At 38.8% G+C, this 15,969-nt stretch overlaps 2 protein-coding genes across 2 annotated transcripts; both read right to left on the bottom strand.

The window, feature by feature from the left end:
• LOC110066195 (G protein-coupled receptor 22-like) lies at positions 1–2,308 on the bottom strand. Its single transcript, XM_089295917.1, has one exon. It carries the CDS (start codon positions 1,809–1,811, stop codon positions 852–854), a length of 960 nt encoding a protein of 319 aa, XP_089152043.1. The 5' UTR covers positions 1,812–2,308; the 3' UTR covers positions 1–851.
• Positions 2,309–4,569: 2,261 nt separating this feature from the next.
• LOC110066214 (guanine nucleotide exchange factor for Rab-3A-like) lies at positions 4,570–14,883 on the bottom strand. The gene is made up of 11 exons (XM_020773424.2): positions 14,544–14,883; positions 14,001–14,287; positions 12,616–12,745; positions 11,382–11,477; positions 10,559–10,636; positions 9,441–9,668; positions 8,989–9,117; positions 8,086–8,162; positions 6,797–6,896; positions 6,215–6,281; positions 4,570–5,489 (listed from the first exon to the last, which is right to left on the bottom strand). The coding sequence occupies exons 2-11, from the start codon at positions 14,261–14,263 to the stop codon at positions 5,383–5,385; spliced, it is 1,275 nt and encodes a 424-aa protein (XP_020629083.1). The 5' UTR covers positions 14,264–14,287; positions 14,544–14,883; the 3' UTR covers positions 4,570–5,382.
• Positions 14,884–15,969: the final 1,086 nt, after the last annotated feature.

Raw genomic sequence — 15,969 nt, 5'->3', positions numbered from 1 at the left:
TTATTTGAGAGTGACGGCTATTTTATCTCTTTTATTTTCCTTGACACGGACAAATGAAACCAAGGCTTCGACTTGATTTCAACGTATTCTTTGCAATTCCAATTTAAATTATGCGATAAGTTTTCGTATAGATTTCACCTTGCAGGAAACACAGGCCACGGGGAAGACATTGTGAACGACAAGGAAAAAAAGCTGCATCGTGTGTTGTTTCTAAAGCACATGCAGTCGATGGGATTATGGGCTCAAAATTAGTAACATAAATGAAATGTTTATAATGTATTATTTAATGGATACGCACCAAAATGCAAATGGTGAAACACATTCAAGTGTATTCTGCTTGCCATCTGCGAGGATTATGTGTTTTAACTCTGAATTTGCATTTTTCATCGTTTTGCCAATAAATTGAACTGTATCCCGAAACACGATACTAGAAGTTTATCTGGTGCTTTGTAAGGGCAGTAAGAAGATTTCGTTATTGTTCGTATAAAAATAATGATGAATCTGTCTGCACTAAAGATTGAAGGCGAAAGGATAACCGACCACAATAGTCTAAGAACTCCACTAATTTGAAAGGATACGAAAAGTCCTTAAGAAAAGCAAATACACGCTAATTTCGCATTCGTTACTGGGTTATTACAAATTTCTTAAAGGAATAATCTCAACGGCAGCGAAATAAGCAGAAGTGCCTAAAGCTTTTTAGCTCTTTCGTTACACTTCCACTCAGCCGATAAGGAATTTCAAATCACGATAAAGGTGGGCAGAATTAACAAAGTTCCTAACGTAAACAAGACGACGAACGACGGTTTAATGTCTTAACTAAAACATACAAGTACACTTTTTCTTGTGCGCCGTTATTTCTGCTTGCACGGCAAAGTTCTCATGAACGCAGTGCGAAATTTTTCTTTTGTGAAGGCGTACAGTAGAGGGTTTAACACACAGTTAAAGTACCCGAGCGCTAAAAACAGGAACTCCAAACGAGCCAGGAGAGTAGAGGCCACTAAAAAATGCATAGCGAATGTTAAAGCCGTATATGGCAGCCATAAAACGCAAACAGAACAAACGACTGCTCCTGTCATCTTGGCGATCTTCCACTCTTTCTGACGCACCATCGCCTGATTCCACCGTTGCGCTGTCGACGCAGGTACTACGAACGATGTTCTCACCAACATGGCTTGAATGTGAACTCTGGAAAGCGCAGCTTTTGATATCCGCAAGTACGCGGGCAATAAAATCGCACATGCAAGGACAAACGACGGTAAATAGTAGAGACGAACGTAGAAAGGTTGTTGGGATTTGCTGAACATCAGTGTGCAAGCTAAGTGCCTGGTGTTCTTAGTCCTTTGCTGCCATTCTACAAAAGGTGCCGCAAGGCTAACGATAGTTAGGAACCACAGCAATAACAAGGCCCGCTTAGCCTTGCGGTGGTTCAGTCTCAGCACAAAGGGATTTGTAACTGACTTGTAACGGTCGTAACAAATTAGGAGCAGGGTTAGGAACGAAGCGTTTCTCAGACCTGATGTAACAGACTCGTGCCAACAACAGAACAGAGTCGAATGATGAGGAAATCCTGCTAAACGAGCGACAGTGAACGGCGCGCAAACACAGCAGATTATCAAGTCAATCAGCGCCAGGTTTGCGATGAACTTTGTAGCAACGCTTCGGACATTCCTCTTGTTCCAGTAGATCAGCAAAACTGTACAGCTAGCTACAATGCCGAGGACAATTTCCAATACCAGTACAGTTATAATAGTTATTTTAAATCCTGGAGAAAGAATTAGCTTTCTATACTCTGCGGTTCCGTTACTAAACATATTGCCGCGTCTGCAAACCCCCAGTGAACCGTTAAATCGCCATTCGTGTTTTTTTCCTTTGGCGTCTTCTCCCTTCACACCGGCACCTCGGTGCGTAGTTTCTACGTGACAGTGTCTAACTCTCCGCGGTCGACTGATTGGTCTCCTGGAGTGAAACTTTCACCTGCTAAAACAAATTGCGAAATGAACCTTGTTCTGATACGTCCGTGGCGTCAATGGTCGCGCAACCGATTGGCCGAATTACCAAATGTGTCTGACATACAAGACAGCCATTATTTGCCCTCCAGATTCGGCTAGCCAGATCCCACAAGGCGGAACATTTCGTTTTTCACCTCCAGAGCTTTTGTATGACTAAGTAAACAACTCTCACACTTCGCAATAACAAACCACCCAAGTCAAACACTGCTAACAATCAAAATCTTTACGAGAAAATGAAAAAAAAAAAAAAAAAAGATGAAAATCACTTTCCAGTCATATCTAGAAATTTTCGTTAAAAGATAACGTCGTAATATCTTAACACAATTTGCATTTACGGCGATAAAAATGTTTTTTTTTTTTTTTTTCATGTCTTTAAGAGTCAACACCTGCCACGAGATAACCGCGCTTTAATAAAACCTTTTCCTAAATGCACTCTGATTACAAACTCAAGAGGCAAAGAGAATTGAAAGGTACCTATGAAGTAGAAATGACGTGCAATATTCCAAGAAAGAGCCCGGCCTTAGCAAACTTGACAGTATTAGATACTTTACAAATGTTATTCACAAGTGAATGTAAAACTCCACTACGTGCTTTGTAATAACTGCAAGTTGCTGTCAAAGTACACCGACAAAATATATGTATAATTAGCGAGTAGAAGCGAGTATTAAACAGAGGGATGCAACTCACATATTAAGTACAACTCCGGTAAAATTAAATAGGTTTACATGTAATATTTTTGCGAAAAATTATGAACGTGGTACCCGTTTCAAAATTAACGCTTTCAGTTTAATTTAACCAATATAATTTATTAGCGATAAACTATCAATCAAGGCCGTTCTCCAGTAGATTAGCAAGCTCCATATTGTGGCAACTGTGGAACACGATTTACATGGTTTCTTTTCCTACAATAATACCTATTGTGTTCAATTTAAGCCACACGCTGTGTTGGTCGCCCTCTCAGAAGACATTGTTAAGTGAAAACGCAGTTTGCGTCAGATAAATTAAAAATACTGTATATTACACAGCCAACCTACCCCAAATCTTTTAAATTCTAGTTTATTTTTTAATTTTTTAAATTAATAGAATCAAACCTTTGCAAACGTTGCCGCTAAATTACACCAATCAGGAAAAATGTGAACAAGCAGAAATTTCCATCTCAATTTTGGCTTTTCCATTAGAATTGAATTTCCACCTTAACTTCTTCGAAACCGATTGTTTTGCAGTCGTTTAAGTGCAGAAATATGAAATAACAAGCTGTGTGCGACATTTACTCCTGTGTTATGGTTACACCAGTCCAAGCCAGAATGAAATGTTTAGTTTGCTTTACAGCTGTAAGACTCATTCAGATCAACAAAGTGCGATCAATTCCAATTTTTATTCCACTGTGACATAGAAATGCAAACTTAAGACAAAAGAACGACACGCAAAGTTCATATTATGTAAAAGGAATAATTATTTATGACTTTATCGCACAGGTAGTCTAATTTGCATTTCACAAATACAAGTTCACAGATCACTTTTAGGGTAGCACTGTCAGCCCACGACTCTAAAGAAATCCTCTTGTACTAAAAAATAACGGTCCCACGAAATCGCAAAAAACTATTCTCCATGCACGAAAAAAAATGTCATTCCGTTCCGCAGAAAACCTTACATTATCAGGACTGAACATCCGCTATAAAACATAAATAATTCAAAAAGCTTGTTTTAATAACTGCGCGACGAAATCGCTTCTCATTTAGTAGCCGTAGGGTAAAACAATAACTTCGAAAAATGTAATGGCAGTCTGTACGTCATTTATAGACTAAGACATAACATATTTTCATCACGAATTAAAATTGCAAAATAAACGGACGGGGAAGAGACGGAACAGTATATGTTCTCAACTCGTAAATCGTCTCGCCTTGGCCGTAATAAAGACACATACTTCCAAACCAGGGAACGTAAACGTTATCGAAGGGTTAAGATATTTCATGCAAGAAGTGGTCCTGTCAAGGCGATTATATGATGACGTAATGACGTCACGATCGCCTTATGCATGTATGTAAATAAAACGTTTAACGCTTCCTCTTGCTTAAGTCTACATTCATGCTAAGAATGAGGACTCAATGAATCGATGGAACCACTACACACAGAGGGTTATAGAATTCACTAGCCCAGACGCAACAAAGCGTCATCTAGTCTCACGACAGCGACAAGTAAAAAGGCTCTAAAACAGGAGCTAATGATAAGTAACGGTAAAGTTTATACGAGCCAAATGGCCCATCAGGCCGGAGCTTATCCCGGTTTCTGTAGCATGAAGCGACTAGGAGTATTTCTACTCCCCCCTGGATGTGATGCGTAAGTCCATCGCAGGGTTACCCCCAGCATTAAGTTCGCCGGTACCCATTTATACACCTGGGTGGAGAGAGGCGCTGTGAGAGTAAAGTGTCTTGCCCAAGAGCACAAAGTTATGTCCCCGGCCAGGGCTCGAACCCAGACCGCTCGATCCGGAGACCAGCGTCCTAATCATGACGACACCGAAAAGGAACCAGGGAATATTACAATAAACGGGAGTCGAGACTTAAAACTAAACTGTTTATTACATTCTAGCTGCTCGTCAAAAGACTTTGTACAGATGACTGAGAAGTCTCGTATAGAAAAATAGAAACTAAGTGATTAAAAAACTAATGTAAAAAATTACCCAAGCAGTATTATGCATTGCTAGCTAGTCTGCGTTGCAGCCGGACGTGTCACAAAATCCTCGGTATAGACTGTCTGCGACGCAGGCTATGCACTGCTTTACTTGAGGATGATGAATTGAGATTAAAAAATCCAACAATTAAAAATTAATGACACCCTTTTATCCTGTCTAAAATTTCTTATTCGACAATTCGCTCTTATTGAGTGAGCTAACTCAAGTTCCCTTACGCGATAGCACACAAGAGAAAGAACTGGTACCAATATTTAAATGGATACGTTTAAATATAAGAAGTGAACCTAAACTAAAATATCCCCAATGTGAACGTTTACCACTTTGGGTTACAAACTGTACATTCCATAAGAATTCTGTTTAAAATATTCAGGAAAATGTAGTTTACTTTATACAAGTTTCATTCTCTTCTGCACGTATATAGTAAAACTTACATTAAAAGAGAATTACATTGTATAAATATTTTCTAGAATTCAGTGAAAGTAGGTATGAAGTTATTAAACTCCTGTTAAATTCTCTCTCGGCTTTTCCCTCTCAAGGCCGAGGACAGTTTCAATATTTAATTCCCATATCAGCACTCCACGGAATCCAAAGCAGCTGTATGCAAATCCAGTAGATCAAATGCACATGCAAACTTTAACTTACAGATCCCAGCAATTATTTGCAATCAGTCAGCAAGCATTGTTAAGAGTGACCACTGCTCCTTTGAACTTTCACTGTGGTTTCCATTCCTAACCGAGCAAGCGCCATTTGGCTCCTTAGTCGCATTAGTTCCCAGTATATCTCGGTCACTAGGGAATGAAGAAATAAAATAAACATTATTTCAACACAAACAGAAATTCAACAGCATTGCCAGACAAGTTGTAAGATGAATGATTTCAAGTTCTATGTTTCCTCCAACTTGTCTTCACTGTGACAGCAGCTGTAAAGAATTGGAAGGCATGTTACAGCAGTCACGCGTTGTCCTGCAGTGGCATTGCGCTAAATTCTTAAGTGGTAATTCAGATTTCTCTGCAGTATAGCAAAACGATATGCCTCTGTATCTTCAACACAATAAAATTGATTATAATAAAACGAATAAATAAACAAACAATTTATAACAAGTGATTTACTCAAAATCACTTCAAATCCAGGAAATGGTATTAATTCTTATAAAAGTGCTATCTAGCATATTAAATCTTTACAGATGCCACCGGACAGTTTGATATTATGTCATTTTGAGCAATATCAATGTGTTGTTGACTTGCTCTTTCACTGTAGAATTTCTCACTTTTAATTTTCATTTTGGATTGCAATGCAGCATATAATCATGTAACTGCAATCCCAAGTTTTGTTCTTGTAGCCAACATTCAAAAGATAACACTCAACTTTTATACAGAAACAAAAAGAATCCCTTGCAGAACTCGCATGCATGCAAGTGTTGTCAACTTTGCTTTGCAGTGGTTCACAAACAAATTGTTCTCAGGTAAAAATTGAACTACAACAGGTACACTATTTTGGTAATTCAAAGGCTTACCATCTGCCTTAACAAGGCCTTGCTGAATGTACCGCACATATGTGTAAAAATCACAAACTGCTACAATCTGAAAAAGGACATATAAAATAAAATGAATGGTAATAAAATACAAATGAACGGTTTAGGGCTCCCAAGCAGTTGTCATACAAGTACATAATAGACCTTTTTAGCGTGGGCCATTTGTTTCTATTACAGACCACATGATATTCTCTAGAGAGTTGTTCTTAAAAATTATTCATTAATATACATGCAACTTTTTGACAATTTGAAAACAAAAATTCCCAAGGGTATCACCCATGGTCGGAAATGGGGCAACAAACCGCCCAAGCTAAAAATGTCTATTAAGCTGTTTATTATAAGCCTCCAAACAGCAGCCATATAATAAATCTTAATGAAGATTTAAGTAGCATGAGTCAACAATATTACAACAGACTACTAAGAGTTTCAAATTTTGATTGGCTACCGAGAAGCAGAAAAACCCAGAGTGAGAAAATAGCCACATAAGTAATAGGGGTGTAAATGATAAAACCTAGGCTCCCAATTTCAAAGACAAGATCACAAAAATAAGGTGGATCAACTCACCCTAACTCTACTGTTCCGACTGAGATTATGCCAATCACCTTTTTCTGATAACTTCACACGATGAAGGCACAATCGTGATGTTCCAGTTAATGCACACTTTCTGCAAAAAAAAAAAGAGAAAACAATAAGAAACTCTTTGACATGTCATTTGATTTTTAGGGGCTATTACAGGTATATGAACTACTTGCGTTAATAATAAAATATAACTTAACTGTTAGTAACTTAAAAAGGCAACCTTATTGGGGGCACTTAGTCTTAAGCTTGATAAGCATGGTCACTTGAGCTTGTTGTTGTCTTAATTTAAGAACTGTGGTACGTCCACAAAATGGTTGGATTTTTTAGTAGGGGACATGTAGTAGCTGGTGTGCATTTTGGGAGTAAAATCTTTACCTCTGTCTACAGCAACAGTTACAGTCAATAATGCACACAGTTCAATTTTGATACTGAAGATACACAGGCAGGCAGCAGATATACAGACAAACACAGAAAAAAGATAAAAAGATACAAGGCAGACTGATAGATATCCTTTAATTACATAAAGAAATCAACAATTGTCAGTGTAAAACTGGAAGTTGAGGTTGATGTGACATTGCACTTTCTGCGCATCCTTACTGCACACGCAAATTCACATGCCATGTCATGCATGAGCACCTGTGCTAAGTAATAAAATGAACAATGATAGCGCAGATGGGCATTGCTTAGATTTCACGATCTTGGACTTTCGGTGACCCCTACTTTTCTTTCCAGAAACAGATTTTGTTCACAATTATCTCCACATTGTCCAAAAATGAACAAAAAATCAATGTGGGAAGTTAAAAAAAATTTAAGATTCCTGTCCACAGGACATCAAATCCTGCCATCTTGCGGCTGCAAGGCACATGAAACTATGGTCGCTAAATGCAAAATTGTTCTTTAATGTACACCAGTTGACTAAATTCACTTAATATGTCTACTTAAACAATATTTGTCAGAGAACATTTCACTTCAAAGATCTAATTGCAATATTTTTGGGCTTACAGACACTGTGGCCTTATTCGCTAATGAAGCCCGATTTTTTCAGATTTAGGGTGTTCTTCCGGTCATGTTCTCTCCAAAATGAAGTCAGTGACCCCCCATTTTTTACATTTCTGACAGAACTAACTCATTAGCTTACAGTGGTAAAAGTCTAAAAAAAAATCAATGTTGGAAAATTTTTGCACAAATGTCCTTAAGTACATGTGTATATTACATGTGTATATTACCTTGTTATTGACTGAAAAATGCACATTTATTTATTGAGTACAACATACCTAAATACTGGTTTCCCAGTGAAAGTTTCCATCATTAGAGTATTGTTTTCAATTGCACTGTGTACTGCCAAAGCCAGCTGAAAAGAACAAAAAAAAGGTTTTCAATTTCCTTTCCAAAATATGTGGCATTGGATTGGCTGTGCCAGGATGGTCTGTCTGTCTCATTATCGTATCCAAGTTTGCCATTAGCCAAGCAAAAGCCATTGACTACCGTCCTGATATCCAACATTAAGTCACTAAGCTGATATGGCTCTTATATCTTGGCCAAATCTGGTATGGCAGATACCTAGTGATTGTTCCTTTTTTGTTAGACAAGTACGTTTCGGCAGCATATCACGCTCATTTGGTCTCACTACGGGTATTTCGGTGCTAGTGCTATGGTGCTATGGGTAACTCGTTTTTGTTATGTCCCCGTATTAGTAGGGGAGTTTTTTCCCCAGCTAGGTGGTTGATGACATTCTTAATAAAGTTTCTATCTATCTAACTACGTCTAGTCAAAATACATGGTATGAACCATGGCTCAACCAAAATCACCTGATATGCTTCCAAAGCATACAAAAAGGTATGATTACAAATAAATACCAGTGGTGGTGCATCACTCCTGATCAGGTCACCCATGGATGCCAGAAGGTAAAAGCGTTTAAGACAACTTTATCATAACAAAGCCAAACAGGGGGTTGTCAAAGGGATTGTGGAATTCCTGGACTGGGGAACTATATGTCTGGACAGCTTTATGGGTGTCAAAGGGCATGTAATGGAGAAAGGGTACACTGCATATTCATAATGATTACCACACACAGTCCTAAAGGTAGACCTACATGTACAATTTATTCATCACATACATAAAATATAGAATGTTTAATACATGCATGTGGAATGTGTAAATGTCACAGAATATTCTACCTCTTTGTTGGGAAAGTTCAAACAAGGTCCTACATCTTCCTTGTATATCCGGGCTAAAAATGGCTGGTCATGGGACACAGAACGTTCATCCATCCACTGCAAGAACTCTCGAAAAAGAATAACATCTACCTGAAAAACATGAGGTGACATTCTCTTATCAAAATACAGGCAGGTGATTGTGCTGCTCATAATGTAAACTTGCACTTCAAAAAGATGTGACTTAGGTATACACATGGATATATGTATAATTCTTGCCTATTGGCCCTCTACATTGTAATTAATACTATTTACCTACTTAACATTCAGAATTAATCACTATCTGTAACTCAGAGATTTTCTGTCTGAAATTCCAGTGAATCATTTAAATCCTGGCTCTATTTTGAATGACATAGTTTAAGACAGTCTACAGTTCTGAACATACATTGTACAGTGTACAAGCAAGCAAGACATACCTCAGATTCCTCAGCAAGTGAATTTTTTGAATGATGTGGACCTTGAAGGCATGTTCCATTAAACCTTGCTACAGCAGCGTCACAATCATATGAATCACAATCTGGACAAGGGGCGAGATGCTCTGTGCTGTGTCGTCGCCAACCAAGTCTTCCTGAATGACCAGGAGTTGAAGTAGATGTCAACACCAACTGTTTTAGAGCTGTCACCTCTGCTTGAAGCACTTCCACCTAACAGCAAAATGACGTGTCACAACATTCATTATGGACAATCCCAAAATAATAATATTAATAATAATAATAATAATAATAATAATAACAATAACAATAATAATAACAATAATAATAATAATAATAATAATAATAATAAGGTAAAGTCTGCATATGAGCCAAGTGGCCCATCAGCCGGAGCTTATCACTGTTTCTGTAGCATGAAGCAACTAAGAGTATTTTAAACTGCTGCCTGAATGGGATGCTAGTCCATTGCAGGGTTACCCTCCCTCCCCCACCCCCCCAATTTATCTGGTAACCATTTATACACCTGGGTGGAGAGAGACACTGTAAGAGTACAGTGGTTTGCCCAAGAACACAACACAATGTCCCCGGTCAGGACTCAAACCTGGACTGCTCGATCCTGAGTTGAGCACATCAACCATGAGGCCACCATGCCTCCTGCAATCCCAACGTTCAACCATGTCTAAACCAAACTATGTATTGCAGCAGTAACATCCTTCAACACAAACAATGTTGTCACATCAAACCCTTTAATACTACCCAACTTATGGTGAGTAGCCCAACAGTGCGCAGTTGTTAAAAAAATGGCAGTTAGTTTTTGTGTTTTTCAAAGTGTCTGTGAAGAGGATTAAGATTAAGTTTGGAATGACTAGTAGATTTATATTATTAAACAATAGATGATGCATGCACTCTCGATTTCCATGCATGATAGAAATCTCGAGCTCATAATATAATGGTTTAATATAATAATAAAACCCTTGGGAACACAGATTTACTGCAGTGTACCTTGTAGATGTTTTTTTAGTATTAATGGTTTATTATTATTCTATGGTACACTACATGCATGAATAACATTGAGATCTTAAAGGGGTCATGTTTCCACCCACCTTGTTATTTGCTTCTTTGAACCTCTTTTCTGCTCCAACCTGTTTAACTTTTGCTGCTCGAACCATAGCGTGTGCCTCCTGATAAAAAAAAAAAAACAAAAAATAAACTTGTATGTAGTGCAACATACACGTAGCTGAATTGCTTTGTTTCTACATGTAGGATATTAATTAAAAGTACATGATTGTATATCTGTTGATTTTACAGGAAGCAGGACTGGCATAACATAGAGGTAAATCATTATGTATGACCATTCACCTCCTATGCACCAATATGATCCAGATTTGATTCCAGCCCAGTGTGATATGTGTATATCGAGGTGGTTATTGGCCCTTGCTCTGCCCTTGGGGTTTTCCCTCTCCACTGAAAAACCAGCATTTCCAATACTGGTTCGTTGACCAGCTTGAAAACTAGCTACCTAGGCAGATTTCATCCTCTCCAAATGATCACATATATTTTTTTAAACACCACTGTGGGCATGAGTCACTTAAGCTCAAGTTCAAACTGGCATTACCTTTATCTCGCAAATATGTATGCCAAATTTTATTCAATTTGTTGGTAATCATGTGATCATTCTTCTCAAATCCAGTTAATGTCATTGCACGTACCTGATTGTAATACAACAAGACTTAATAACTGTTGCATGCATATGTGAAGGCCTTACAGCATATGCATCCCATGCTGCAATGAGGACAGATGATGCATGTGCACGTAATTAAAATTTTAAGATTTTTATAGTACTTAATTACAATATTTATCAAAGTACATGGCAAAGATCTGTTCACTGGATTCCAGTCTCTGTGTGTAAAACTATTTGAAACAAACCTGAAACAAACTTGCTGTCAGTTCTTCTAGCTCTGCTTCTAATTCATTCCTGACTCGAGATAGCTTCTCGCACTGCTCATCTTTTAACTTGAGTTCCTTCAGTAAAAAATAATACAATGTAGTCATACTACATAGTTATCTCTTTGCCTGAATCAAGTTCATAGTCCATAGTTCTCCTGAGTGAACTGGAATAAAGGAGCAATAAAAGCCCAGAAACTCAATTATGATCAGCAGGGATCCATATTGGTTTTTTTCTCCAAGTCATCAGCCGGGCAAGTGTGCCAGATGACAAACTTGCCCTGGCAAAATTTACTTTCAAGACCATTCAATAGGGAAGAATGTCAACAGTACAGCATGTAAATGGAAAGGTTACTTTTTATTATTTTCATGTCACCAGTCTCCCAGTACATCATGTCCGTAGTTGCGGCTGTTGGAGGACACCGAAAAGCCAGGTACAAATGAACACCAAGGCTTCTTTGACTGCCATGAAGGCTGAAAGGAACACATTTGCTCTTCCTGCTCGTATTTGGCTTGTTTTGCCAAAGTGTTAACATTACTAAATGCCATGTCCTGATCAAAACAGCTGATGTGATCGTGCCACACATTTTCGCAAATGCAGTACAGAGTATTAGCGGTTGACAAAATGAAAATTGAGCCTGCTATGATTTCATTCATGAAGAATACCACATCATCCAAGATGGCAGACTGAAATGATGTTTATTGTGACGGAAAGCTGCAAATCTTTCTCTGATTTCTTAAAGTTCCAAATAGATGACAAGTGGTCAGAATGTAGGGAACTCAGAAGAAAACTTAAGAAATGGTTGAGTCAAACTAAACTCGCCCAGTGGATGACTTTTGGTATTGTTTTTCAAATCACAAACTATTTTATTGGTAAGTATTTTTTCCATTCCATGTCCAGTCTGACCAGTGATCATGGAAAAAGATCGGTAACAGGAAATTTTTGTGTCAAAATTTCACACTTGATTTGGACACTTGTAAGTAAAAGAATATTAAAAAGCATTCAAAAGAGAATAGAGAAGGTAATAAAAAAAACACAAGGTGCATGCATGTTGTACTCAGTGGCATCACAGAGGTGAAATTATTAAAAAAAAATTATCAGTTCCTGCTTGTAAGAATGTTTTGGGGGGTGCTAACTGAGAATGGCCCCAAGCATGCGTTCATTCTTTTTTAACTAGCTTCTGGGTGATGTGATTTGTACAAGGTTATTTCTCACCTCCTGAGCTTTCTTTAGTTCTTCTTGAAGCCTTTCAAAAGCCTGTGCCTTTACTTCCTCTCGACTTGGAGATGTTGGTGCACGATCTCTGAAGGTGAATTCTTCACTGTTGCAACTATCATTTAATAAGCTAAAAGTAAAAAATAAAAGATACAGTCACGTACATGTATTGGAGTCACACTCGACTGCATAGTGCATTTCAGGAGCTTTCCATTATTCAGGGTTAAATGCACTTATTACTGACAGGAACCATGGGTGACTTGATGTTTCAAAAATAAAATATAAAGTTACATGAGTGTTGTGAAGGTTTGAGATGCATCATAAGAGATCGAATTCATCAGGTTATCTCAGTTGTAAACAGCATCCATAAGAAGTAGTGTTCAATAACCCGGCTGGGGCTTATACATTGTAGATTTGGCAGTAGGGCTAATGGAATCTACCCTCAGCTTTCCCAGCAAGGAAGTGAAGTTTTATGGGGAAAATGTTTTGAGGAAGTTCAAATTACAGAAGTACTTAAAATGGGATCAAACAATTATTACTTTTCATTAACTAATCAGGCTAGTAAGAAATTTGGGTCAAAAAATTGGCTTCTTCATGTACTTTCAAAAAGGTTACAAAATTTTGAGGGGTGGGTTCTTTAGTCTTGGTTAAATGTGTACCATGTTTCAGCCAATCCAGTATAATGAATAATGTTTAAGGTACCCTTCAAGCAGTTGTTTTACAACTAGTACACAGAGTGTTGGGTGTAGGAGAAACCAGCTCCTCCCAGAATATGTTTGAGGTTGCAACTTTTGGAGGGTTTTCTTAACAACAATGAAGTATTATCGCTGCATTCAAAAGGCCAGTACTTGTGGTAGACTGTTTCTTAATTTGGAATGTTACATGTGCGTTACGTGTACAGTGGTCAGGGTTCAAAACCATGGACCTCTTCCAATGCAATGCTCTGAGGCTTGCAGGACAGACTTCCTCAAAAACTATTCAAATGTTCATAAAGGCCTGGGGCAAGCAAAACGAAAACAAAACAGCTGTGAATAGGATTTTTTTTCCTTTCGAAGTTATGAATAATTATTGTAAACAGATCATGTACAATAAAGGAATTAAGCTGGTTTACTCTAGAAACATCTGGTAGGATCACTTACATCTAAAAATGACCAGAATGTGTGGCTTAACTTCCTTGTATCGATCACAGCAACTTAAACTTACTCGAAAATAAGTTTATAGCCCCTTAATTCACTCTTAAGGTTAGCTTTCCATTGTCTAAAATATATTAAGGCTCCAACACGTTCTTCATATATCTTCAGTTGATCTGTTTTCATAGAAATATTGCCGTTCAAATCAGTCTAAATTATTACAACTTGATGACATGCAAACTTCTTTTCCCTTACCTTCCGTCTACAACCATTTGTCCCTCAGAATCACTGCAGTTTGAAACACCAGTCGGTGATGGCGAGCGAGATCTTTCTTTACTTACTTGTTGTACAAACGAAGTCCTCGATCTTTCTCGTGTTCGGTTGTATTGTAGCTGAGAAGCATTGCTACACGTCCTTTGCCTTAAGCCCGCCGTAGAGATATCAGGCTCGCTCGATGTTCGTTTGAAAATCCCTTCTGGTGACAAAATTTTTTTCGAATCGGACAGGATCTCAGTCATCTAGCTAGAAGAGGCACAAGAACGCTGCAAAAAATGAAGTAATATTAAAACAGCAAAGTCGTTTTGCTTTTATAAACAACACTGCGGCGTGAAGTACTTCTAAATTCTGCTCATGGTATATTAATAGAGGCCAATATTTTGCATAGAACCGCAACAACCCACAGATAACTTAATCAAGTTCAAAAATAATTCATGAGCTGAATTAAGCGCTGTTCTCGTTGCTTCTATAGTCGTTGCTTAAGTTGTCCATTCAACGTATTCAGCGACCAAAAATGCTTACCACGGACTCGATTTGCATCCGAAAAGTGAAACACCAAGTGTTGCTTATATGGCACTTCTAAGACAACAAAATCAGGTGAATTCACAAGGTGCCAGTCTGTGACCTCACGATTCGTGACATTTGATATTCGAAGAGGAAGCTGGCGGACGTGGAAAACAATGTTTAGATCCCGTTGTGTTAAGCGAAGTATTAATCTTCAAGTGCTGTTATGCAAATGGGAAGTCCAGCTGGTTCGTGAAATCCCTGCTATCTTGATGTAACACCATTTGCTTTTTAAAAACTCTAAACACAAATCTTCTTGATACTTGTTTGGGACAAGAAACGACGGGACTCCAATTAGTGGTACCCAGTCTCCCGTCGCGAATGAATTTTATCAAATCCGCACGGGAGGGGAGGGCTGGGTGAAAAGTACCTCAGTGGCCTATCGTTAAATTTTTTTCAGTTATCTTTATGAAGCGCTTCTCTCATTCATGATAAATCGGATAGTGTCATGGCCGAACAAATTAGAGGGTCTCTCATGAGAAGCTAACGCTACCCCACCTCTACCCCACAGGCCTCGAGCGGCCAATGTTTCCGGCCAAGCAGCAATCTCAAGCGGTCAGCGGCTGACCGAGCAGTAGAGTTTAGAAAATAAGCCGAAACTAAGCCTCTTCGTGGAAGCGAGGTGAGGGTTGACTGTTAGCCGACGCGACGGAGCCAACGTAGACCGCAAAACAGTCGTCTCGAATATGCGGCGTCATTTTTTTCTCGGCTGACAGTCAAACTTTTGATAAACTCTCAGCTAGTCAGGTTTAACTGCATCCAGACTCCCCAAAACGTGTCGGGAGACTCCTAATGGCGAAAAGAACGTTTCAGCCTTGTTTTTGATCAAGATATAATTTCTCCTCAAGAGACTAACGCAGTCAGGACTGTTCTAGGCTTGATTTCCACCGCTTTCTCGAGTCAGTTCGGGACAGGAGAGCGGACTCCTCTCCCGCACAGCGGCTGATAATCGAGCTTAGGATGTCTTAATGAGAATAAAAGAGCCGATTATCTTATGATAAGAGCTGGAACAAATGATTCCAACATTAATTAATACTATAAGAAATGGTTTGAGACCACTGCGGACCACTGGTAAAGGTAAAGTCTGCATACAAACCAAGTGGCTTATCAGACCGGAGCTTATCCCGGTTTCTGTAGCATGAAGCGACTCTGAATATTTCAAATCCCCCCTGGATGGAATACTAGTCCATTGCAGGGTTACCCCAGCATTAAATTCGTCGGTGCCCATGCATTTATACACCAGGGTGGAGAGGTACTGTGAGAGTTAAGTGTCTTGCCAAGGAACACAACACAGTGTCCCTGGCCAGAGCTGGAAACCGGACCGTTCGATCCGGAGTCGAGCGCACTAACCATGAGGCCACTGTGCCTCCACACTGTGCGTGGA

Source organism: Orbicella faveolata, unplaced genomic scaffold (assembly GCF_042242905.1).
Source record: "Orbicella faveolata isolate gen_17 unplaced genomic scaffold, um_ofav_v1 contig_1, whole genome shotgun sequence".
Classification (NCBI taxonomy): domain Eukaryota; kingdom Metazoa; phylum Cnidaria; class Anthozoa; order Scleractinia; family Merulinidae; genus Orbicella; species Orbicella faveolata.
Note: the sequence above shows the minus strand (reverse complement) of the source record. Positions and strands in the feature narration are given on the sequence as shown.